General features: G+C 38.0%; 1 protein-coding gene across 1 annotated transcript; it reads right to left on the minus strand.

The window, feature by feature from the left end:
- Window positions 1–631: 631 nt before the first annotated feature.
- On the minus strand, window positions 632–16,777 carry Tnmd (tenomodulin). The gene is made up of 7 exons (XM_020180412.2): window positions 16,484–16,777; window positions 16,187–16,318; window positions 7,491–7,631; window positions 7,180–7,281; window positions 4,218–4,371; window positions 2,615–2,781; window positions 632–2,307 (listed from the first exon to the last, which is right to left on the minus strand). Exons 1-7 carry the CDS (start codon window positions 16,529–16,531, stop codon window positions 2,098–2,100), a joined length of 954 nt encoding a protein of 317 aa, XP_020036001.1. The 5' UTR covers window positions 16,532–16,777; the 3' UTR covers window positions 632–2,097.
- Window positions 16,778–26,829: the final 10,052 nt, after the last annotated feature.

A 26,829-nucleotide genomic window follows, 5' to 3' on the forward strand; every position in this document is an offset into this window, starting at 1 on the left:
GGGAAGCTGGTTAGGGAAGAGTGGTAGGAGGAAGAGAGACTGCTCTGGCTTTAATGGGGTTGATATGAGGGAAGGATAAGGATAAGGCATGTAACCAGTCTCTACACAGGAACCAAATGAGTTAAAAAAAAAAAGAAAATTATGACAGGAGAAGCAACATACTTTCTCTTTTTCCAACCTGGCCTGTACCTAAGGTGAAGAGGCAGATTCACAGTCTGCCTCATTAAAGCAATCATATTTTGCCACTGTGGAATTATTTGGAGATTGAGGTATGTTATTTGAACAAGAAATGATTTCTCTGCCTCATATGCTCAAAGTCTGGGTTTGATTCCCAGCGTGGGAAAAAAAAGAAAAGAAAAATCAATGTGAGTAGGTACTCTAAGTCCAAAAATATGATGTGGAACAACCTATACTTCTTAACATGTGTGTATATGTACTTGTATGTAGAATATATAAATGTATTAAGTTGTGTATATGTTCTTGTATTTGTGCTTATGAATTTTGAGTGTCTTATCACTCTTTGGAAATACTTTCTACTTCATATGCATCCCCCACAGAGCATGGTGTATATAATATACTATAGACTGCCTAAAGTTGAGTGTCTCGGAAATATAAAAATTATTGGCTAATCTTATAAAACAATGTTTAAAGGAGTAGTTTATTAAAAAGCAATGCTAGAGAACATCACAAATTCTACACAACCTCAAATTTCTCTCATCTTTTACATTTTTTCTATTTCAACCATAAACTAATGCCTGCTATGATAATTAAAGTACTCCAAAATGATCAGATGTCTTCTAAATCAATAAAAAGAAAATATTTTCAATGATATGCATTGTTAGATTTATTTTATTGTACTGTCATTCTGTGAAAATAAGTAAGCCAAGTATAGTACGAATGCTATCAATTAATGACCAGCTAATCTTAACTCAGTCTTGGGCAAAGCTGATTCTATGTGTTTTCTCAACTATTAAATGAGCAAAAATGACTCCTGGCTCACAGGCTTCTTGGTGAAAATTTTATCTGACAATAATTTTCTGATGGAAAGTTCCAGACAGATATTTCGTGACATAATAAATTTGAAGTTGAGGAATGAGGGAAGGAGTAACAGATTGGCAGAGCATGAATTTTGAAACTTAACCTGGATGGGACATCAGCCAGACATTTGTTTATCCTCTAAACAAATTTTTTCCTTTCACCTTTGTCCCCTTTCCCATTCCCAAGCCATGTATGGGGTGACTGGGAGCTAGGTCTTACCCTTCCTTTAAGAAGGTATCATACTGCCAGGTTCCAGTGGTTTGAAAGAGAAAATCCCATTTGATACTTCACCTCAGTAATTTTTTATCATGCTTGTTTGTGTGAATGATATTTATGGCCCCTTGCTTTTCAGGTGCTTGCCTTGGAAAGTTATGTAACTAGATTCAGATCTAAAGAGAAATTAGACACGAAGCTTATAAAATGTTGAATTTGTTCAAAGTTGAATTCCTATTCACAGGGGGAGCACCTGGGACCTTTTTGCTAAGTTTGCTTTCTCCTTTGCTGAGTCTGAGTACTTGGACTACTTTAGTGTTGGCCTGCTGTGAGTTGCTGCCTGTCCAGCAGCTTAACAGATACTTAAGCAAGTTCATTGTATGTCTTTCAGATAATTAAACATTGGGGCTATTCACAAAAGGAAATGTTCCTATGCATCACTCATGGGGGACATTTATCATCATCCCCCCCTCATTTCTGCTTTCTCAATACACAGTGTAAAATATGAGATCTGAGAACCATTATACTGTACCCTTTTCTACTCCCAAACTTGATAATGAAGGAAGTGCAAACTTGCATCATTGCTATCCATGTTACACAGGTCCATTCCATTTTAGTTGCCAGGAATATTCTCAGCAAACACTTACCCAGTGTGCTCAGCAGCAATCAGGCCATTGGTGATGATGTACAAGTTTATTAGAACACGAAAGGAGGAATTACCTACAAGCAATTCTAGAGTATGGGCTATGAGGAGCCAAATGCCTCACAGGTGGAAATTCATTTAATAGCATGCACTTATTATATGTTCGCTAACAGAAGGTTAAGCATTTGAACTCAAACTTCCTATTAGACCCTCCCCAGCATGCGGGCCACCCACCAGTTGCAAGGCATGATGACACGACAGATGACCCGTCCTCCTTGGTAGCAGTATGGATAGGGGTAGTAACCTAGTAAAGGTTCACAGACACGACGGCAGTAGCGGTTGCCACGACGGCAGTAAATACAACAGTATCCTCTTTCATCCAGCATGGGGTCAAATTCTATTCCATTTTCAGTCTGAAAGAAGAAGAAGACAGCATTGTAGAGGAAAGTTCACTAGAAAAAGGTCCCACCAAGGGGGAAAGAACTACATGATTCTATGAGTTGAGAGGCTGGTGAGAAATTAAGTTCCTTGGGCAGATCATGAAAATGTAGCAATGGAGATCAAGATTAGTTTTAAATAAGCCTCTTGGAAATTCCAAGCTTCATAAACATTTGTTTGTTTGAAACCATGATCATTTTCCCAATGACTCTGATCTGAGGGGTAATAAGTTTTGTGAGGGCTCTTTGTTTCTCCTAAAGGAGTAACATGGTAATAACTCACATAGTCATTTATTGGAAGCTCTTCCTCACTTGCTTGTCTGATGTGACGAGTCTTTTCCACTTTTACTTGAGGGACCACCCACTGTTCATTTTGTTCAATTCCTTTTTTTTCATTGGTAGGAAGGTAAAGATCTTCACCATCCTCTTCAAAGTCTTGTAATTCAGAAACTAAGATAATAAATATAAGTTTGTAATGTGATTGCTTTGCAAACATTTCTGAAAGAAGCATTTAGGGGAATAGGAATTGGGGATACAGATTTTCACTGTGTCTTCTGAGTGGCATTATTTACACATGCTTGGGCCACTTTTCCAAACTTCTTCAGGTGATATTTTAAGGAGTATTTTTCAAAACAAACCTCACCATTCCCATGCACACAGACTTCTTTGCCTGTTTGGCATTAGACATTTACTGCTTTGCCTTATTAGTATATTAAATTAAAAACCGAGGACAAGAGACTTCTGTATTTCTCACAATGATTTTCTCTATAAGTGCTCAAAAATTACTTCTTGGTGGCTTGATTTGATTTGGCATCTGTTGTCCTCATACCTCGTTCCTTCTCTTGCCTGTCTCAAAAATTGTAAACTTTCTGTTTAGAAATAATTTTAGATTTTTTGGAAGAGTTTCAAAGATAGTACAGAGTTCTCATATACCCTTCGCCCAATTTCCCCTAATGTTTCGTTACATGGTACTGTGATCAAACCTAAGAGGCTAGCATTGTTACAATACCTTTAGCTAAACTGCAAACTTTATTCAGATTTCATAAGTATTTCCACTAGTGTATTTTTTGATTTACAGCATTCAGTCCAGTATACTACATTGCATTTAGTCTCCTTTTTTCAATCTCCAAAAAATACCAATAGAGACATGCATTGGTGGGAGTGTCCTCTCTTGAGTAATATCTATGCTCAGAATGAGAGAGGCCAAAGTCTGTGTTAGCAAAACAGAATAAAATTTCAAGGGACCTTTGCAGTCTCTGGGCTGGCTAGAAGTTGAGGGCTGGACTTTTCTAGTTTGGACCTCTAACCTTCCATGATTTTTGGGTGATTCCTAAAATAGATGCAAAGAAATTTGTACTGCAGTGATTGTCCTATCTTCTGGGGGGAATGCCACCATTTGACATAGAGCTCTTCTTGAGACAACAGAGCATTGTTTTGGCTCTTCTGTTCTTGGGTTGGGCCCACAGTGGTTTGAGCAATAGTCTGGTATCCTTACTGCAATGAATATAGATGTGCAGAGAAAGACAGATTAGCTTTTTGCTATCACTAGTCACATGAAGGTGGTGTTACCTTTGCTGAGATATTTTAAAAACCTCTCAGCATTAATTTATCTGATTTATAACTCTTGGCTGTGACCAATTCCTTTCTCACTGGCAATTAGCGTACAATCTCATCCAAGAAGGTATAAGATGATCATTTGTTTTCATAGAAATGTTGTCTCTCAATGCTGGAAATATTAATCTGTCTCCCTATGTAGCCCATGTTGGCCTTGAGCTTGTGATCCTCCTGCCTCAGCCTCTTGAATGCTGGGTTTACAGGTGCATGCTACCATGCCCAGGATTTATTGCCTCTGGAAGGAAAATGAGAATGAGGATAGGACGTCATACCTGCTATTAGAGTGGGATTGATCCAATACATGGTTACATTATCACAAATCTCCAGAATTTTGGAATTTTTAAGAAAGTCTCGGTTTTCAATAGGTTTTTCTGCTGGAACCCAAATCACTGATTGTTCAAAGAAAGTTGTGGTAATTTCCTCATTCTGAAAGGAGAAAATAGCTCAGGGTTGGGATTATGGAGAAATTAATGAGTGAGACGTTTTGGGGTATTGAAAAACAGTATTTTTTGAATATGAGTAATAGTTCCAATCCTAGGAATATTGATGAACCAGCTCTGTGTCATGTATACAGTAGGTGCCCTTGGGGGAGTCAACAACTGATCCTTCCCTCCTGGGCCTAACAGCAAGGGTGCTCACTGAACTAAGAGCCTTCTCTGCTACCATTTCGCTTAACGTCAGAAAGGCTTTCCATCATTTTCTGGGCACCCCCTGGGCCATGAATGTTTTAATTTGAATTTCTGGAACCCTGAGTGATTTACATTTGTTTTCTCTTTTTTAAAATGGGTGTTGTAACTGCCAGCCTTGTTTTAGGCTTGAAGCTAGGATTTCATCTCAAGCTGAAAAAAGTATAATGCAAACTAGTGGAATCCATTAAGTAGCAACAGAGGCTAATATTTTGGTTTTACAAGAAATTTGTCTGTTATTGGTAACTCATTGTAGTCCAAAGTTGTCTTTTTATGTTTTAAAGTCTCCAGCTTATGACTTCACTGGCCTTATCGCTACTTTATTCCCTTCATTCTAGATGCTTAGGATTTATCTCACAGAATATTTTTGCTTTACAGAGCCTTTCTAATATTGTTAAGAATGATAGCTTCTCTTCCATTTTTAGTGCTGGAAATATTTGTCTTGTACATCTAACACTTATTCACTTGTCAGTAAGGCTTCAGCATTACACCCTATTCTTAATAAGGCTTTTTCTTTTCTCTTTTGTTTCTTTCTAGCTTTATGATTTCACTGTTTTAAAATTTATTTTCTGAAATATGTCTTCCTATAATTCCCCCCTCCCATGTCATTTGCAACATTCAAGTCCTGGATCTTTTGCCCTTGAATCTGTAAAGACCTTGGAACACGTTGAGAGGGATTGTATAAAATGAGGTCGATATGCTGACTAGCTATATTAGCAAAATCAGGGCTATTTATATACCTGCTCTGCATGTTTGCCATGCACATGTTATGGATACAGTGGTGAAGGAAGTGCAGAATAAGAGGGTTTTTGTTATTCAGGACCACAAATTTGTCTTATAAAAAATCTGTAGTTTGAAATTGTACTTTCTTGAAGTTGCAGTAGTTTCACTATCATGAGATGAATATCTGTGTTATTTAAAAGATTCAGCAAAGTTAACTGAAGAATAAATTAAGGCCAAAATGAGACATTATGGACATTTTCCTTCATCTCTTTCAGAAAAATAAATCCTGTTATACCACTTTGGACTCTCATTGTTATCCGGCTGTACTCAAATGCTTACATTATTTTCTGTAAAACTAAACATATGATATTGCATACAATGACTCTTTAATCCTATTGATTGTCTTTTCATCTTATCATTGCCTCTTATCGTCATTCTTAATTTTCTGGCAGTTGATTTGTTCCTCAGAAGCATCTAACTTAAGCTTAGTTTTTAAAAAACCCCACAAAATCTCTCATTATCATGAATCTTGGGAGTAAAGCATCATTTTTTGGGATGTTTTCCTCTTTTCTTAGACATTCTAGGAACAAAGGTCTGTAACTTCTCTGGCCATGAGGAGACGAGTAACATGAAAGAGTAGTGTAAGAACAAGTGACAGTTCTGAGACTTGGATAGGAACAAGAAAAAAAAAGTGCTACCCAAACTTACCTCCCTCAAAAGAAAAGGGAAATAAAAGGAAAAGATAAATTTGTAGGTGAGAAGTGGGAGAAAAGTGAAGAACAGCAGGGGAGGAAGGAAGAGCCTTTTTTTCTTTTAGTATTAGGGTTTGAACTCTGGGCTTCCTGCTTGTTAGGCAGGTACTCTACAGCTTGAGTTATACTTCCAGTCCTGAGAAATAGGTTTTATGGTATATAAAGAGGTCACTGTGCCATATTACCATTTTAGATTTGCCAGTTAAACATAAAAAAAACAAACTAAACCAAACCAAAAATGCTTGTTTTTTTCTCGCTACACTGGGGATATGCTGTTACAATATGGCCTTATCTGAGATACCCTTCCCCTTACTGATAGTGGTAATTGCAGAAGGAATACCAGGAAAAAATAAAGAGCCTCAAGGGCTATAACAATGGCAGTATTTAGGCAGTGCTAATCCAGTTCTCATTGTTTTCAGGGGTTATTTAGAAATTGGACCAGTTTCCTAGGTTGCCTCACCCTAGTCTTGTAGTCTAGTCTCATAGTCTAGTAGAGTTTCTAGAGACTTCATATTACACTGACGTTCTCCCCTCCTTTGCTTTTGCCATTCCTAGTGAAGAGTAGTATGGATTCTTCCATTAGTATCCTAGCATAAAATGTAAAATGAATACACTAAAATCTTTAAAATAGGTGAACGCTTGGAGTGTGACAAAGTGGTAAAGATCACAGGTGGCATTGTGACTTTTTAATAAGACTTTCTTTTAGGCAACATTGTTTTTGTTCCTCTGGCCCAACCCTCTTACTAGAAAACTTTGGTTTAGGGGAGAATATACATTGTGTTGGTGGGTACCCAGGTATAAAAGTATAGTGTTGCCCCTAAAAGCATGAACTTTAGTTCTTTGAAAGGCCTGAGTTCAAGACCCCAATCTGCTACTGCTACTGTGTGACCTCAGGCAAGTCACTTTTAGGTACCCAGTCCTAGTTTCCATATTTGAAAGTGGGGATAATAACACTGCCTATTTCTAGGGTACTTTGGGAATCAAATGAGTAGAGCATTTAGTATAATTTTCAGCACATAGTTAGCACCCAGGAAACACTGCCTTTTACTACTACTATTATTATTCTTACATACCTCATCTATTTCCTCTTCTGGTTCAGAAAATTCAGGAATCACTTTAATCTGAGTTTTGATAAAGCATTTTTGAAGACCTACAAAGTAGATGCCAGTATATCCCTATAAAACAGACAAAATAATAATAAAACTTCCTGAAATACCGACAATTAATGAATTCCATGGTCTGTTAGGGCCCCAGACTAGCAAAATTGAATTCAAAGGGAAAACTTTGTCTTATAAATTATATGGAGGTTACAGATTATTTTTAACTTGACTCAACTGCTCTAATATTTTAAGTGGGAGGCATTAGGGGGAAACATACAACTTACATTTTTAAAGTCATGTACTTCCAATGTTTCATCAGTGCCATTTCCACTTCTGAATATTTCAGTTCTGGTCATAGGATCGATTTCCATGTAAATCTTCTTCTTCTCTCCATTGCTGTAGAAAGTGTGCTCCATGTCATAGGTCTGGGAGAACAGGAAAACAGCTCTAAGATACTCAGTGTGTCCCTTCATAAAATGCTTTAATTGGGTAATGTATGCAACACCTTCTCTTTCCAGGACCTTTGTAGGGAGGTGCCATCTCAGCAGCTTGCTATTGGGAATTCTCTGAAACTTGAGATTAAAGTAAGGTGCTTTTTGGCACTGGTGCTGATAGGGGGTTCCCTTTGGAGCCAGTATTTTGTATTTAAGCCAAGTTGCTGAGCTAATTACTACGAATTCCAACAGTTTTCTTGGCAACCTTAACTGAATAGCAAATGATATTCTGCAAACCAGCCTGTACAGTATTTTCCCCTTGTGTTAAGTTGAGGGATCAACTAAAACCTATGGTGCTTCTTTAAGCTACCACTTCCTTTTTCTAAGTGCTGTGTGACTACTCCCTTCCTCCTTTCCACCCATGAAATTCACCAGGCCTGAAAGATTTGAACACATCTCCTTATCTATCCAGGGCTTTCATATTGCCTCAATAGTCTTAGGTCTGTCCCATGTAGAATCCAAAGATGTTCTCCTTGGCCAATATTCAGTGACATTTTTACCCTGTCTTCACTTGTTTCCTTTTGCCCTTTAAACTCCAAGGAACATTCATTGTCTTCTCTTAGCCTTCTATTGTATAGGCTGACCAGTCCCACTCACTTTATTCTTGGGTTTTGTTTTCCAAGACCTATTTTATTGTTTTCAAGTTCTCTAGATTCTCCTGTATTTATAGAATTTGGCAACAGTCACATATGTCATATATTAAGTAACAGAATCGCGAAAGAATAGTGCTTTGGAATGGCTGTTGATCAGGTCACTATTTTTTTTTTTTGGCAGCAGTGGGATTTGAACTCAGGGCCTCATGCTTGCTAAGCACATGCTCTACCACATGAGCCACTCTGTCAACCCCATCAGGTCATTCTTGACTGGCTAAAACAAATTCCCAGATTTTCTTCTGCTCTCTAAAAGAGACAATTCTCCTTCTAAAGACCAACAGGACAGTCTCATAAAATATTCCAGTTTAGAAGTAAGCAATAACCTTTAACTCTGGGCATATTCATAGCTAGTAGCAAATAACAAGTCAAAAGAAGTTTGCTACTTGTTGTAAACTAGGCCAGACCCAATGATGCTATTTGGAAGTCTTTCTGTTCTTAGGAGGCTTTTGTCTATCAAATTTCTTCATATTCTTTTATCCTTATGAAAAAGCAGTTGTCTACAGGGCCAGTGTTGCTTTCTAATGGTACAGTTTTCAGTGGCAGATTTGTAGAACTTGCACGGGGTTGGGTTGTTTTTTAAGTGTCTGCTGATGTCTGTAACAGCATGTTAGTTTAACCTGGTCAAAATTTCCCCAACTCAAGTAGAAAAACAATTGAAAGGGTTTGTAGAAACAAGTGTTACTTCAAGTATGAAACGCCTACTGTAGCTTCTGAATAGAAAAATAGGGGCAAGGTCATATACCTCTTTGTAACCCTGTGGTGCCTTAGACATGGGTGGCAGTTAAGTGGTGGTCGAACAAGTATTCCCAACAACAACACATTCTTATTTTCCTAAAGAAACATTGGGAACATTGGCAAGGTCTTTTAAGAGATCATTTTAAAAGAGAAGGAAAATAGTATTGAGAATCCTGCAGCAACTGCAGAGTTAACTCAGGAAGTCTGGCCTGGTTGTGACAGGTAGCAAATTCCTTTAGGTTTGTTATTTGCTTCTGCTTATAAATATGTCCTCAGTTCCAGCTCTGCAGCCAGCCGGAGAAGATAAACTTCTACCCATGGCAACAAATTGAGCTTTCTGTCGTCTGACCTAAGAAGAGGACAGAGGCATCCACTTCAGACTCATTCTTGTCAGGTCTCCCAACAGGGGGTAGTTTCCTTAGACATAGTATCCATTGCTGAGACAAATGTTGACACCACTAGGCATTGGGGGGCTGGGCTGGAGTGTTTGTTTCATCAGTAGTACCACTGATGGATTATTGCATGGAAAAATTAGGTTAGAGACTAGGGGATGTTGGACTGCTGCCTACCTGGGCAAAAGAGAAAATACAGGCTGTATTTTCAATCACTGGTAGAAGACTATGGAACCATACTGGTGACATTTAACATTTCAGTGTACTTCTGTGGAATGAGTTTTCCTGCACTGTTGGCAATGCACTTTACTTGGATACCTTACTACATGAAATTATTGGAAACTGCCAAGCTCAGCAGATCTTGATTGTTTTAAACATTCCTGCAGATTTTTTTTTTTTGATGAGGGAGAAGGGATCAATCCTGATTGTATCCATTAAACAGCATGTTGGTTTTATGTTAGAGATGGTAGCTTATTAAATTGACTGAGACCAGAATGACTTTGTTTGTTGTGTGAATCCTTGGTGTGTGTTTAGGGGGGGCAGGAACGGGAACTATATATCCATCCAGATGGAATTCCACTATCAAAGGTGTCCTTATGAAACAGACTGTCCTTTGTCTAGGAAGATGATGCTGGTGGCTCACTTTGGACTATGTGGGGATGGGTTTGAGCAAATCCAGACATACTGTCTGGCTTAGGTCCCTGTGGAGCACATTGCTTGGGTAATGGCTATGCAAGCTTCGCTGGCCCATATGAAGACTGAGCTCATGCCTTTGGCATCAGAAGTACTTTGCTCTCTACTAAGATCCCTGGCTCAGGGGTTGAGGTTCCTTCTGGAGATGAAGGAATAAATGGCTTTGTCTTCTCCAGGAGCAAACTAAAGCAGAGACAGGATGGCTGGCCTGAGCGATGTGTAAGTGGGAAACAAGATCTTATCTCAGACTCTGCCCCGAATCCAGCTTTATTCCAAGGACAGAGCAAGGACAGTATATGCCGGGCATACCCCTGACAAATTGGTCAATAGCAAAAGTTAATCTTTGGTGCTTCCTCTTTCTGATGTCTTTTCAGATTCTGTTCATTCTGTACCCTCTCTGCCTTTTTTTCCACATTCTTTCCTTCTCCATCTGTCCCTTTGTCTCCTGTCTAGACATCCAGGAATCTCATGGTGCATCAGGGACCTTATGTAAGAGAAGAAATCAATTTGACAAATGATTTTACATTTAGTTATGAGCAACAGATATTTGTTTAAAAAACTGAGTGCAATACTTCACTCAAAGGAATGAAGTCCTAATGGAGGTCTGTAGGCACTGTGACACCAGGAACAGGAGTTATTTGGGGCCAAATGGGATCTTACTCCATCTACACATAAGGGTCACCCTAACGGTATGGGTTAGAATGTTGGAATGGGATAAGGAAGCCAATGGAGTGGAATATGAATTAGAATTGAAATGAGACAGATGCGTGGTTAAATCCAGGCAATATGTAAGAAGACCACACTGACAAAATGTGGAGAAGACACAAACCCATTTCTCTTTCTTGCCCAGGAATTCTGTCCTCAGTCCAGTTAAATCCTCCACTCAGGCAGTCAATGAGCCTTAACAGCCCCCTTTCACGGTTTGCCCTGTTTTCTTGCCTTTGTTTGTGACAGTCTCTGAGAGCAGAAAAGAAAGCTTTTCATAAAGAATAAAGCTGACTCAGATCTCAGTGTGATGGATCTGTTTTGGGGGCAAGTAACTTTAGCCTGTCCTGACAGGGATTTGAGGACATTTGGCTTAGGTTTGTTTTTTGAAGCCCATGATTAATCTAGCTGCTCTTCTTTCCACCTCGATCCTTTACTGTCTGTTTCTGAGGTACACTCTCCAAAGGTGAAATACATGCTCAGAGTAACTGGCTAGCAGGTGTTAGGCTGGAAGGAAGGGAAGGGAAGCCACTGTACTTTATTATTACCAACCTAGCCTATGGGAATTAAAGTCCTCTGGGTATTTCCTTACTAACACAGAGCAGACAGATTGTTTCTTATGCAAAGTCGGAATTCTACATCTTCAATCACTAGTTCTCAGCCCTGAAAAAATTGGCATAAGCAGCCAGACATTCCTCCTTTTTAAACAAGAAAAAGCCATTTCTTTCATCCAGACTTGAGCAAGCTAGGAAGTTTTTTCCTACCCACAATCCCCACCCCTGACTCTTCCTTTTCTTTTCTTTCTTTTTTGCATTAGCTATTCTAACTGTGCAAAGGGATTTCATTGAGATATTTTCATACATGTATATAATTCCATCCCTGATTCTTAAGTGCAGCTGAAAAATAGTGGAATGAATCCTCAAACCAGGTTCTAGTCTTAATGTTAACTCTGCCACTTACAAGCTGTGTAACTTTGGGCAAGTCACTACATGCTGCTGAGGGTTCAGTTAAACCTTTTTTTATCCCCCTAACCCTTTCTAGTTGCAATGTTAAGAGATGAAAAAAATCAATTCTGCTCAAAGCTGTCAGGTTGGTCATTGGAATGTAACTACCTGTTAATTACCTGGGCTACCTTTCCCTATAGCTCAATATCGGCTCTCAGCCACTCAAGGATAGCTATCTGTGAAGACTCAGGCTCCATTTGCTGTTGCCACATAAGGTGATCAGCAAATGCTACCTTAGAAGACCGAAGGAGTGAGAATGTGCTCATCACAGCTGTAACCTGGCCTCAAGTAATTGGTGGGAGCTGCTCTTGAGTAGTTCAGAGTAAGAGCTGGTCCAGTAAGAATTATTGGATAAGAGTAGACTTCAATCTTGCAATGCTTTAAGAGAAAAAGAAAGTAAAGAGATGCCTTCTTTTCTAAAATGCTTATGTGGCACCATCTGGTGAAGCTCAGTTTCCTTGCTTAAGAGATTCCAGCTACATCTCCAACTTTTTCCTTGAGACTATAAATGCTTGTCCAGACCCACATTTTACCCACCAGACTGTTGTTTACGAAAGCCCAGGAAAGCTAGGGGAGAAAGTTGTCTCCTTTGTGTGTCTAGAGATGAGTGAAGAAAGTTGATTTTGGGCTAATACTAGTATTAGCAAAACAGGCACAAGGGAAGCTGGACCCAGACTTGGCAAGAAAGTGCTTCTTTTGAGCAAAAGACTTTCAGCCTAGAATGATATTGGTCTTAAAACCCTGAGTGAGAATGTTTTAATGTTCATCTACAATTGAAGTAGGAGTGGGAATAAGCAGGCATCCTGGGGAGAGGGGCATTTTGTCTATTCCCACCACTTCTCATCTCACACTGGTAGTGTGTAAAAGGTGAAGGAATTTATCCAGGAATCTGTTGAATTCTGTATAGCCCTGATAGCGTCCAAACGGCATCTAAGTCACCAGGCAGTTCTGATATATGAGAGGAAGGATGCCATTTCATTTATTTAATTTATCACGCTTCTGCCTCATCCCACAAAGGAGTAGAGAAATGGGATGCAAAATATGTGCCATTTATAAACTGTTGGTTTAAGGGCTGGGCCTTTTCTGATTTGTTTCCTCATGTTGCATTGATTAGCTGGGGAGTTGACTTCTAGTTGTTTCAAGTTAAATGTGGAATAAAGGGAGCTTTAAACAAGAATGTTTCTCCAATGAATCTGCTTCAAGGATCCCTGGGCAGTTACTGCCTGGAAGTGGAGCCTCAATGTAGTGCTGTCTCGAAATCTCTGGGACTGAATCAGTCTCACCTCTGCTTGGTTAAAGAAAAAGCTGAGTACTGAACCATAGGGACCTGGGCTCCTGTGTGTGGCTCTGGCTCAGAGGGCCTGGGGTCTGGAAGGAGGTACAGCAGCTTGACTTAGAGAGTTAGTCCTTCTTGTTTCATTTACTTTTGATTTCTTTCTGTCTGGGGTGTGTGTGTGTGCGCGCATGTGTGTGTGTGGCTGTATATGTATGCTTGAGGTAAGGGAGGAGTCAAACATGACTCTCCCTTTGGGATCAAAAATCTGGATCTTTAGTATACACCAAGATGGGAGGGAGAGGGAGGACTTGCTAGCATAACTTATTAGTCAACACCAGATGTAAGATGTCAAATACATGCTTTATTATAAACAGATGTCGAAAAAGCAAAATAAAAAGGAGGTGTGGTGGAAGCTGGAGTTGCAAACACTAGAAGCCTGAAGGAGTGCCAGAACAACAAAGAAGTCACTGCCATTAGTGAGTGCAGTAGCATCAATCTTTCTCTCTACCGAGGGCTCCATAGTCCACACAAGTTCCCACAGGCTAGTAAAGGAAAGTCCAGAAGAGCCTGGGTTTCACTCTGCTGTTGTTTCTTGCTAAGTACTTTTAAGAGGAGAGTCTTGAAGTTTTACAAGATACCTGGATCCTTTTTCTCTGCAAATCTTCCAAGACTAATTTGACTACTTTTCTCTTCCTAGGATTCCTAAGTCTGCTTGGAGGGAGGCATATTTGTAGTCTTGGACATTGGGAACATGGATGATCTCCAAGGCTCCTTGTCTGGGATTTGGAAGCTATCAGTTGACTGAGTAAAGAATCCATATCTCCACCTGGTCTCCTAGTTTATGAAGGACCCAACCTGATCTTGTGGTGAAAGCCAGGACTTATACATCAAAGATAATAAATTGTAATACCTCACTGGAATGGAAAGCATATAACCTTTGCTCCTTGGAGGAAAATTTGCCCTAGGAGATACCTACTGGCTTTTATCTGATAGCTTCATAATAGCTTTGTACATTTCTGAAAATTTCTTTGCTGAAAATTATACCCCAAGATGCATTACTTCATGAGAGATCTGATTTTTGATAAACTTTATTTAGTAGAACATCCCACATTTTCTAGTATGCACTGTTTTATGTTTAATTGGAGAAATTACAGACTTGTTCCTTATAATTCATTAAAAAAAGGAGAATGAAAAACAAAGATGATATTATTGGAAGACAAAGGAGACCATAAACCCAGATATCCTTACAAGATAAAGGCAAGTTTTCCACCTATTCATCTATATGTGCACTGAGGCAAATGCCACTGAATTTACAAAAACACCAAATCCTTTCAGAATAGCATTTGTAGTACCAATAGATACTATAAAATGAGAAAGGCCATCTGGCCCCCTATTTAGACAGGAATCTATTATAATCAAAAGGACTATTTACCTACCACATCCAGTTAAGAACATTATAGTTATGGCAAACAAAGGGGTTCATGGTCCTCTAACTCATATATAATTTTTAAGAGAATCCAACACTGAACTTTGGAGGCAGCGTGTCACCTTGGGAATTAGCTGAGTGGTACAAGAATTGTATTGGAATGCATTTTGGCGCTCTTATTCATTTGTTATTTCCTTCCTGATGTTGATTGCTTTGCACACCCTGCTAGCCTTGGCTTCTCTAGAAAAACATCTGAACAGTAAGTAGTTCAGAAGTGGGAAGATGGTGGTGGTGGTAGGGTAACTGTAGGAATTGGGTGATGCCTGAAATCTTTTCTGGAACATGGTATAAATAAAAAGGCAAACAAATAAAATAGGCTGGTTTGTTCTCCCTCCAACTTAAACCTGATAAGTCATCCTTTGAAAGTAAGTGAAAATGTGTATGCCAACAAAGACGGAGAATCCCAGTGTAGCTATGCCTTCCTTCTCTGTTTTGTTTTGGACACTTAGCCAATTTATTTTCTTGTCCTTCCCCTCTGCCTTCCCCAAAACTCATATTCTTCCTTCTCCTATTGCTCCTTTGGTTCCTAAAGGTCCATGCCCACCCATTTTCTTTTTTGTCTTATCCTCCCTCCTGGATTTGCCTTTTTTTTTCCCTACATCTGCTACCAAATAGAAATGAGCATCTCATGACAACAAATTAACAACAGCAGTAACAGCAGAAGCAGCAGCAGCAACAACAGCAACATCCCACACACAGAGAGAAAAAACATGTCAAAGCCGGGAAAGAATCTTCATACTTTGTAGTTTGTGTATTTGTTAACTCTCTTTCAAATGGAAATTGTTGGAATGAAAGGACTATAGTTTTATTGGGTCGCATCTAAACCAATAACAAAAACACTAAAGCATAGTAATACAAACTACAGTGGCCAACCAGGCTTCACCAAAGGATCACAATGTCAGAAGCTTTCTGAGATATCTGTGATTAACGACTTAGTGTTTGCTTCCACCCTGTGGCTTTACTATCTCAATGGGATGGTGATGATTATGGCTGGTGAGGAGTTGAAAAGCTCTAGTTTTTAAAGTCATAAGTAAATGTGAACTCAGGTATGAGAACTGCTCCTTCTAGAAAGGAGCTTGTTGCCTGTTCTCGTAGCAGATGCATTAAGTCAGAAACATAATCCCTGAAAATCTTTTGCTGCCATTTCTGGTGGTTTCTCTTTATGTGGTGGTATAATTATTTTTCCATCAGTTTCTGCCCAGATAATTGAAAGAAAGATGGAAAGTATTTTTTTCTTTCAGTAGAAAATTTGCTTCTAGGAGATTTAACTCGTCAAAGCCAAGCATTATAAAAGAATGGGTAAATGTACATTCTATCATCACTATCCAAAATGCAGAAGACAATTATTTCATTTACCAAAAATAATTAGGCAAATAAAAGAGAGCAAGACCTTGATTCAGTTTTGCATGCTACCATAAAATAAACTGAAAAGGGACTTCATGATTTTTCATTTTCAGATGAATTTACCTGTCAACCACTAGTTAAATTCAAACTCAGAACGGAAGGATTGGATAGATAATAAGATGCATTTACTTTACTTACTTTCTTGGGTGCCTCAGGCCAGAAGTGTTTGCTCCCCCAAAACAGGACAATTAGAGTTAGGGTCAGGATACCAAACATCAGTCCACAAATCTTAAGTGATTTACATATCTTCTTGGATTTAAAAGTTTCTGCCTAAGCAAAAAACAGAAAGAATGAGACAATACACAATAACTCTCAAAATAGCAAGCTATAATTCAAAGGCTCCTTTGATTTCACTTTCTAATGTTCACATTGCAATACGATAAATCTATGAAACCATGCTTCTGCTCAAAAGGGGAAAAATATGAATCAACTTACATTTAGAATGTGACAGTCCTCACAGTTCTCTGGAGGATTCTTTGCCATGGTCTCTCAGCACACAGAACTCTTTCCTTGCTTTGAGAGGACTGAGAGACCACTGCTGAGGTGGAGTTGCAAGTGAGTCGGCTAACAGATGCCAAAGGAGAAGCTGAATTTATATGGCTCAAATATGTCATACCAGAGCCTGAGGGAGCCCAGGGGGCTCCTGTGCTGCGATTTGTTACATAGATATACCCATATATGTATATAACTTCTGTGCACAGAATTCCATCCAGAATGGCAAAGACAGAAGGTTATAATGAAAACTATTGTCCTGGGGGTTGGGTTGGAAGGGGATCAAGCCTAGGACACATTGAAATGATTTTTCACTATGAACTTAAAATATCAGTGGCAATACATGCTGCACACTCCAGAAGTAAGCAAACAAAACAAAACAGGGAATGGAGTTCTAATTTCAATTCCATTTGATTCAGCAAATATTTATTTCAGGGATATTAAATGTTAGGCACTGTGCTTGGTGTTGAAATTCAGAAATGATTAAGATACTGCCTCCTCACTATGTAAAAACTTGTTGAGGACTGAGAACAAAATGTTTCAACAACTATAATTAAAAACAGAATATAACAAAGACTAATTATAAGCTCTCTCTCTTCATCTTGTTGCTCTGAGTCTTTTTCTTTCTTGGGTCCTCTTCTTAGTTGGTTCTTTAATGCTGATATTCAATGTTTCTGTCTTGATGATCTCCTCACTTTACTTACACTACTTCTTAGATGATATCGTCTATTCCCAAAGGTAAAATATCACTTATATAGCAATGATATCCAAATCTGTAACCTGTAACTTAGTTATGTCTTTTAATTTCAAAGCCATTTGAACATATCCTACCACTGTGTACCTCAGGAATCTCAAACTCAACATGTTCTGTATCAAACTTTTTTTTTCAACACTTCCTTTCCCCAACTTACCCCTCCTCCCCATAATGCCAATCTTTGTGGTGGCTACATTAGTTTTCTGGGACTGCCATAACAAAGTGCCACAGACTAACTGGATTAAGTTACAGAAATTTATATTCCTTTTTAGAAAGGGAATTTGTATTCTTACAGCTTTGTAGGCTAGAAGTCCAAGACCAAGATTTCAATCATATTAGTTTCTTCTGATGTCTCTCTTTGGCTCATTGATGTCCAATTTCATGTTCATGACAGTCTCATTTTATGTGTATCTGTGTCCCAATCTCTTCTTATGAAGACACTAGTCATATTGAATAAGGAGCCATCTACCTTATTTTACTTTAATTACCTCTTTGAAGACTCTATTTCCAAATACAGTCAAATTCTGAGGTACTGGGGGTTAGAGATTCATCTTATGAATTTTAAGGAGATACAGTTCAGCTTGTAACAGTGGAACAATCACCCAATCTTTAAATCAGAAACCTGAAGTTTGTCTTAGAGTCCCCTCTCTTTTTCACAGTCTCATTATCCAATCAGTCACCAGGTCCTATCCATTCTAAATTCTTACCTCATCAAAGTTGTTCTTTCCTCATTGCATACCAGTTCTATGCTCACTGCTAAAGTTAGATTAGGTGGCTGTCCTCTCTGAGAAATCTCAACCATATACTTCTCACCCAAACTTCTCTCTTGGGGCTCCAGACCCATGTGCTCATTTAACCTGATAAATAGCTTCACTTGGAGATATCAAATATTCCATCTCCCAAATTGAATTAATCATATCCCCTTCCAAACATATTCTTCCTTCTGAATTACGTCTTTTACTAAATGACACAATGATTAGCCTCTAGAATAGAAACCACCACGTGATCTTTGATTTTTTCCTCTTTTGTTCATTTCCATGGCATAATCAATTATTAAATTCAGTCAATTCTGCCTCTAAATTATCTCCGTGATACTATTGTCCCCATCCTCAGTATCTACTGCCTTTGTTGAAAGTCCATAGTTACTTTTACTGTTTTAATAGAATTCTGTTTTTCTTGTCTCTACTCCATTGCCTTCAAGGTATTCTTTTATGCCTCAAATCTAAGGACTGCTGTGCATAAATCCTTCAATGTCTATTCATTGTCTATTGAATCCAATCCATTAGTGGTTACATAGGGAGGCACTGCATTCTCTGGACCTTATCTATCTGTTTAGTGTTGATTTTGGACAATTGCCTCCAGAGATGTAACCAACTGGGTCTCTGCTGGCAGGAAAATGGGGCATATGCATATGACTCCATTAATATCTTAATATCTGAAAGGAAAATAATTCTCCAACTGTCTGAGACGTGATTTGCATGGAATTGATTACATAAATTATGAAATATAGATCATGGTTCTATTTACAATTCTTTGGTCAAGCTTAAAAAAGTCATGAGAACAGTGTTACGGAGAATCCTATTTACTAAGCCAGGTGGCTCCCTTCAACAATGTTACTCACACTATACCACTGATGCCTCCCTCACCCTTTATACTCTACTGATGAACATGCTCTGCTTCTTCTTACCATAGCTCATTTGCATATGCTGTACTCATCACATAGATTTCCATTCCTCCCCTTCGTTTACCTGAGAAATCCTCATTTAGCCCTCAACATACTACCTAGATGCTACCACTTCCTGAAAGCCTTCCTTGATCTCATCTCTGCCACTCCATTGAATTTATCATTCTTTTCCTTGTCCTATTTTTGTATCTTGCTCATACTTCAACCACTACACTTAATACACCCTATTATAAGTTCTCTCTCTCTCTCTGGCAATACTGGGCCTTACAGTTGCCAGGTGTGTTTTTCTCCTGAACAGACTTTGAGACCCTTTATAACATGCCTTCCTTGTTTAAAAGATTGAGTTAAAATGACAAAATAAGGGTTAAAGCAACATTCTATAGAGACATAGAAGGAGAAATGATTAATTCTGATTCAGGAGAGTAGTGAAAATGGCACAAAGGACATGGCATTTCAATAGGTTGTTCATTTATTGCTGCATGTTTATTCAGTGTTCCCTATGTAGCAGGCTGTATATATAGTTTAACAGTAGACAAACAAAAACAGTCGTTGAGAGTAACAGGTTTAGAGAGGAGACAGATGTTAAACTGCTGGGGAAAATCATGTACAAACAAAAATATAAATTATGAACTATGCTAAGAAGGAAAAGCGCGGGGTTCTATGAAAGCATCCAGTTTAGACTCAACTACTCAGGGAACTTCATGCTGAGGAGATGTTGCTTAAATTCAGACCTTAACAATGAGAAATTAGTTTGAGAAGAGTGCTGCAAATGTATTTCGGGCAAAAGGAACAACACATGCAAATGCCCTAACGAAGGAAAGGGGTTGAAGCTTTCAAAGAATAAAGGGAAAAGCAGTGTGGCTATGATCTAGTTAATGAGGAAAAGAGTTGCTTGGGATCAGGCTGAAGAGCTGTGCAGGGACCATATCATTCAAAGTTGTGTCTATTGAGAATGCTTTTGGCTGCATGTATGAGAAACCAAGTTGTAGTGGGTTTCTCACATAACAGGAGTCTCAATGTCAGCAGTCTAAGGCCAATTCAAATGCAAAGATCCAAGCTTCCATCTGTCTATTCTATCATCCCATGAGCATGGCTTCCATCTCCAAGCAGGAGAAGGGAGATAGCAAGGGGCAAAAGAACACATGCCAGCTGATATATTTTTCTGGAAGCACTATCCAGTAGACTTTTGCTTATCATATTGGCCAAAACTGTGTTGGATGGCCACAGTTAGCTATTATAGTCTGTGGAGGCTTTATTTTCTACTCAGCCTATTACTCCTCCTAATAACATCTTGGTTTTGCTACAGAAGGGAGAAACATAACGGGTAGGAAACTTACAGGTTCTGCCTCAAGGGCCATCGTAAAGGTTTGAAGCTTATTCTAAGAACAATGGGGATTCATTGAAGGGTTCAAGCAAAATTCTTTTTATGTTTATTAACATTTTTCTGGCTTCTTGGAGAATGAATTATAAAGAGATAAGTATTTTAAAAGGTTCACCAACCAGGATGTAATTGAAAAAGATGATAGTGGCTTGGTCCAAGGAAGTGGTAACAGATGAAATGAAGTGGTCAGATTTTGGATACCTTTTAAAAGTCACATATACTTGGTGAGGGAATGGATATAGAGGACAAGAGAAAGGCAGGAATAAAAAATGGCACATAGATTTTCTGTTTGTACAGTTAGAGAGTGGTACCATTCATTAGAATTAGGAAGCTTTGAGGAGGATGAGTTTGGGGTAAGTGGTTTTAGACATGTTAAATTTGAATTGTCAATGCAGTATCTAAGAAGATATGACCAGTTTTTAGTAAGGACTATGTGTCTAGAGCTTAGAAATGAGGTCCTGGAGTGGAAATATAGATTTGAGAGCCATTTGCATTTGGGAAAGCTATGGGAGTTAATGACATGGCCCAGGAAGAGAATTGAGAATAACAAGAGAAGAAGGCTTAAGAATGAGCTCCAGAGAATCTTCACAGGTATTTATTTATTTGCTTTTAATATTTTATTAGCATAAATTAATTGTATAAAGGGATTTTATTGTGATATTCACAACATGATTATAATGTGCTTTGATCAAATTCACCCCATCTATATTATTCCTTCTTAACCACTATCCCTCTTTCCACTTCCTTTTTAACAGTTTTTGGTGGATTTCATTATGTTACTTTTATACACACATATTTATGTATATATAATGTACTTCTGTTGCATTCACTGCATCACCCTCCCTTTCTGCTTCCTCCTAACTGCTTGTTCCTCCCACAAAACAGTCTCCCTTAAATCAACATACAAGAGAGATACCTGCACACCCATATTTATAGCAGCACTGTTTATGATAGCCAAGATATGAAACCAACCTAAGGGCCCACAACTGTTTATTTTAAAACATGTTTTTAGAATGGCTTTCATATCTTTTTATGTAAAATTACATATTCATTACAAAATAAGAAATACAGAAAAGTATGAAAAGAGGGAAAAATCTCTCCAAATCTGTACCAAATAGGAATAAACATTATTGTGCTTCAGTTTTCTTATCTGAATAAAAGAAAGATAACAATAGTACCTATTTATAAGGTTATTGTGATAATTTAATGAGGCAATCCATTTAAAGTGTATGCTCTGATACCTGGCAGATGGTGAACACCTAATAAATAGTAGCTACTTTAAAATTAATGAATATTATTCTGGGCATTGCTTATATTGTATAGGATTAATAAGTGAGTAGAAAGTTTTTAATAGAAATGATGTGCATGCTATTTTTAAAAGTATACATTTTAAAGAGATGGGCTATTGCTATGTTAGGGTGGTCCCTAACTCCTGGACTCATATGATCCTCCTTCCTCATTCTCCTGAGTAGCGGGGACTACAGATGCATGCCATTGTACCAAGCTAAAACTATGAAAAAAATTTAAATACTTGAATTGAACAAAGGAAAGATAAACCAAAGTGTAAGTAAAATAATTGATAAACTTAAGATATTTCTTTCTCTTTAAGGAATTGTAGTGTCTGAGAGACTGTTCTAAAGGTAAGATCATCAATGAAACTTCCTCACTTGTAAAATTAATATACAGGGCTGGGGGTGTGGTGCAAGTGGAAGAGCGCCTGCCTAGCAAGCTCCAGGTTCAGAGTTCAAACCCAATACCACCAAAAAAAAAATTAAAAAAAGTAAAATTAGTATGCATCAGTAAAAAGTTAACATCAAAGATTTAAAAATACAAAGATGTGGCAGCCATTATATTTTGCCTGCATTCTTCAATTTTTGATAGTGTTGACTGATTTCCTTGGTAGTTGGTTAAGAAGATGGGTTCTGAAGGTAGCCTGCTTATGTCTCATCAGTTATGCCACTTACTATTTAAGATGGGAAAATTATTTAATTTCTATGTCCATTAGTTTGTTCTTCTTTGGAATGGGGATTATAAGTGCCTACTTAACTGAGCTGTTGTGAGGAATGAATGAATGAATACATGGAAAATACTTGGTATAGTGCATGACACATAGAAAACTGTTATTATAAAGATGAGAAAATGATCTATTATGAACTATTAGGAAATATACCCTCTTCTCTTTCCCCCATTTCCTGCTTTTTGTTTTCCTATTATTTTTACATTTTATTGTTTATAATATTACATTCTGTTTTTACATTGACTTCTTTAAGTTGTTTGATCTTGGTTCTGTGTTTAAATGAATTAAACACTTACCACTAGTCCTTTTTTCACAGCTTCTTTATTCTTAAGACCTTTATTTTGATATATCACTTGGTTGTCTAAATATTATATATTAGTTTTTAAAAAGGAAATACTCATAGTAATCTATTATCGAAGTGAGGAAGTTAGTTCATATTTTTGTATAAACTATGTTACTTTTTGTATAAACTATGTTACTTTTGTTGAACTTTTTCATGCTTAAGAATATCAGTGTGTTGAAAGGCAAAGCTATATGATATAAAATTCTTGGGTCTCAAGAATTTTATCTTGGATGATATTGTTTCAGTGTCATTTTGAATTGTGAGTATACCAGTCCTGTAACCATGACCTGTCCATTCATCATTTGGCTGGTCATAATTGAGTTGTAGAAATTCCAGCATTAAAAGTCAGGTGATGGAAGGAGAGAAAATAGTGTGTTAGGAAAAACCCAGCACATTCTCACAGCTAACTGAAACAAAACAACAAGTGTGTGGCTGGCCAAAAAGGTGGGTGACAAGGAAAGGCAGGAGAAGGCAACAGTGAGCAATAGATAGTTAAAGACCAGGTGAAATCCAGAAATATTGGACTTCAGATTTGTAAAAGAAACAAGGAACCCTAATATTGAGCACTTGTCAACACAGCAGGGAAGGAGGAGAATTTCCCTTGGTAGGGACCTTAAACAAAAAGAGAGAAGGAAAGTGTCAGCAAATGCCACAGAAGTGGAAACTGCATTCTGCAAAAATATAGTTTAAGATGGGAGGTTTGCAGTCTGCACAGCAAGCAGATGCTGAAGAAGGGGTTCCCTGTACATACTGGTACTATGGCAGGAACCTGTCTTAAGAGTGATTTCACCATCATACCTTATGGCTGGTGCAATTTTTTTTAGGTTGGTGTGATTAGTGGCCCCTGAGATAGGGTCAATGTTATATTGTCCAGGCTGGCTTTGAACTCATGATCCTCCTAGCTCAATCTTCAGAGTACTAGGATTATAGGAATGTGCTACCATGCCTGGCTTGAAGCCCCTGAATTTTTTTTTTGGTGATACTGGGGTTTGAACTCAGGGCCTACCTCTTGTTAGGCAGGCCCTCTAAAACTTGAGCCATGTCTCCAGCTCTTTTTTGTTTCTTCAGTTTTTTTTCAGGTAAGGTCTTATGGTTTTGTCTGTGGCTGGCCTTAGATCATGATCCTAGTACCTCTGGCCTCCCATGTAACTGGGATAACAAGTGCATACTACCACACATGGCTTTATTGGTTGAGATGGGATCTTGCTAACTTTATGCTTGGACTGGCCTCAAACCACAGTCCTCTAAATCTCCACCTCCTGAGTAGCTGGGATTACAGGTGTGAACCCCTATGCCTGACTGGCTTAAAATCCCTGAATTTTTATATACCCGTCTCAGTGGCTTCTGATTTTTCACTGGCTAAATGAGCAGCCACCCTGAGAATCAGTGTAGGCCCAGGAAACTGGTTGTGACTTGGACACATATTCAAGACACAGATCTACATGGTGGGAAGTCCATCTTGGACATAGGTCTACGTGGTGGGAAGTGTGGCTTGTGCTACAGAAGGTAGTGGAAGGCACTTCCATTTGGCAATAGTGATCAACTACTGTGCATGGACATGAACAGGGGCATAGAATGGTGTGGTTGGGCCAGGCAGAATCATAGTGTCTGTGGCATCCCACCAAGACACATTGCTTTGGTTTGCCTTTTCCACTCTCAGAGTCCCAGAGACATGTTGGAAATGCAGCCACTGCTCCAGCATTTCCCATGCACATGTGCTCAGTGGCAGAGTACCTCTGATATGAGGTAACATTCAACTGGAAAGTCTATGGACCTAGCTGGAGTGGCTTGAGGGTAGTTCTTGCACTTGTTGCATTGCTGGGTTTGCATATGGAGTTTACTGGCATGAATTCATCCCAGCAGAGGTCATTGTCTTAACTTGCACACTGGTGGGTAAGGAAAGGGTGGGGACCAGCGTTTATACAACTTTTTCTGGCTTGATATGTCTGGACCTGAAGAAGAAAATGACTCACTACCCATCCCAACACCTAAAGAACTTCAAAACCAGAAGCCTGAGAAGAAAGTGAAGCATTCTTATCTTCTCAGCAAAAGTTCTCCTCCAAGTTCACAAGCCTTCCATAACCAAATCCAAAGGTAGCAAAATGATTGAAATGCTAGACAAGAATACAAAAGTCAAATGATCAATGGCCTCAAAGAAGATACATGTAAACAAATGAATGGAGTAAAGCAGCCAATTGAAAACTTAAAGGGAAAATTCAGCAAAGAGATAAAGATTCTGAAAAAAATGTTAATCTTTGAAATGAAAAGCTCAATTAAATAAAAAAACTCAGCAGAAAGCACTACCAGTAGAATAGATCAAATGGAAGAAAGAGTATTGGGGATTTAAGACAAGGTTGAAGAATTATTGCATTCAGATAGCAATTAAGAAAAAAAATGACTAAAAATTTAAAGACCACTGGGACATGATGAAGACACTAAATCTATGAATCTTTGGTGTGGAGGAGGGAGCTGAGATACAGACCAAGCATAGACAAACTAGTCAATGAAATTATAGCAGAAATTTCTCCAAATCTAGGGAAAGATACAGACATGTAAATAAATGCAGGAGGCATGGACAGAAACAAACCTCTCTACATCATATTATAATTAAAATGCCAAGAGTACAGAACAAAGTATTTTGAAAACTTCAGGAGAAAAGTTCCAGGTTACTTACAAAGGCAAACGTAACAGAACAACAATAGACTTCTCTATAGAAACACTAAAAGCCACAAGAATAGAGAATATGATATTCTAATGCCTGAAAGTAAGTAACTGCCAACAAAAATTACTATAAGCAGTAAAGTTATTGTTTAAAATAATGCAATGGATGAATAAAAATATAATGAATCATAAATAAAAACCTTTTATGGTAAGCATAACCTAAAACAATTCATGACCAGTTAGCCAGCACTGCAGAAAATATTTAAAGGAATCCTTTAAAAGAGGAAGAAAGAAATTAATAATCATGAGAATTTGGGAAAGAATAAATCTCACTATAAGAACAGATAAATGACAGTTAGTAAATAGTCAAACATTACTAACTCAGCAAATCATAAACCTTTCAAATAAGGTAGAAGGAACATAGAGTACTCAAATCAACCATGAAAACACAATAAAATTACAGGAATTAGCATATATCTTTTAATAATAACCCTAGATACAAATAGTCTTAACTTTCCAGTTAAAAGATGCAGACTGGCTGACTTTATTAAAAAGCAAGAACCAATTATTTGTAGTCTGAGAGGAAAACACATCATGGGCAAAGATATACACAGACTGAAAATGAGAAGATGGAAAGAATATTCCAAGGAAATAGAATCCAAAAGCAAGCTGGGGTAGATTTATTCATATCTGACAAGGCAGACATCAAGTCAAAATTAGAAGAGATAAAGAAAATCTTTATATATTAATAAAGGGAACAATTTATCATGAAGATATAACTAGTGTGTTCTTTCTAAAAAAAGATATGACAATTATATATGCATAGAACATTAGAGCACCCAATTTCATAAAACAAATATTACTGGCCATACAAAGATAGATAGGTTCAGATAAAATACTAATGGGAGATTTTAATACTCAACTCTTGTGAATAGATAGATCATCCAGACAAAAATTTAACAAAGCAACTTCTGATTTAAACTGCACCATAGATAAAATGGACTTAAAAGGCATCTACAGAATATTCTACTCACAGCTGTGGAATATGTATTCTTCTCCGTAGTCCATGGAACCTTCTCCAAAATAGACCACATTGTAGGTTATAAAACAAGTCTTAAATATATAAAAATTGAAATAATTTCTAGTATTTTATCATATTATAATGGATTAAAACTAGAAATCAGCAGTAAGAGAAACTATAGAAAATATACAAATATTTGGAGATTGAGCAATATACTTCTGAATGGTCAGTGGGTCATTGAAGAAATCATGGAAGAAACAAAAAATTCATAGAATCAGGACTGGTACAGTGGCTCAAATGGTAGACAGCCTGCTTAGCAAACATGAGGCCTTGAGTTCAAGGCCCAGTACTGCCAAAACAAATTCCTAGAATCAAATGAAAATGAAAACACAACTTACCAGAACCTTTGGGATACAGTAAAGGTAGGT

Source organism: Castor canadensis, chromosome X (assembly GCF_047511655.1).
Source record: "Castor canadensis chromosome X, mCasCan1.hap1v2, whole genome shotgun sequence".
In the NCBI taxonomy this organism is placed as follows: Eukaryota; Metazoa; Chordata; class Mammalia; order Rodentia; family Castoridae; genus Castor; species Castor canadensis.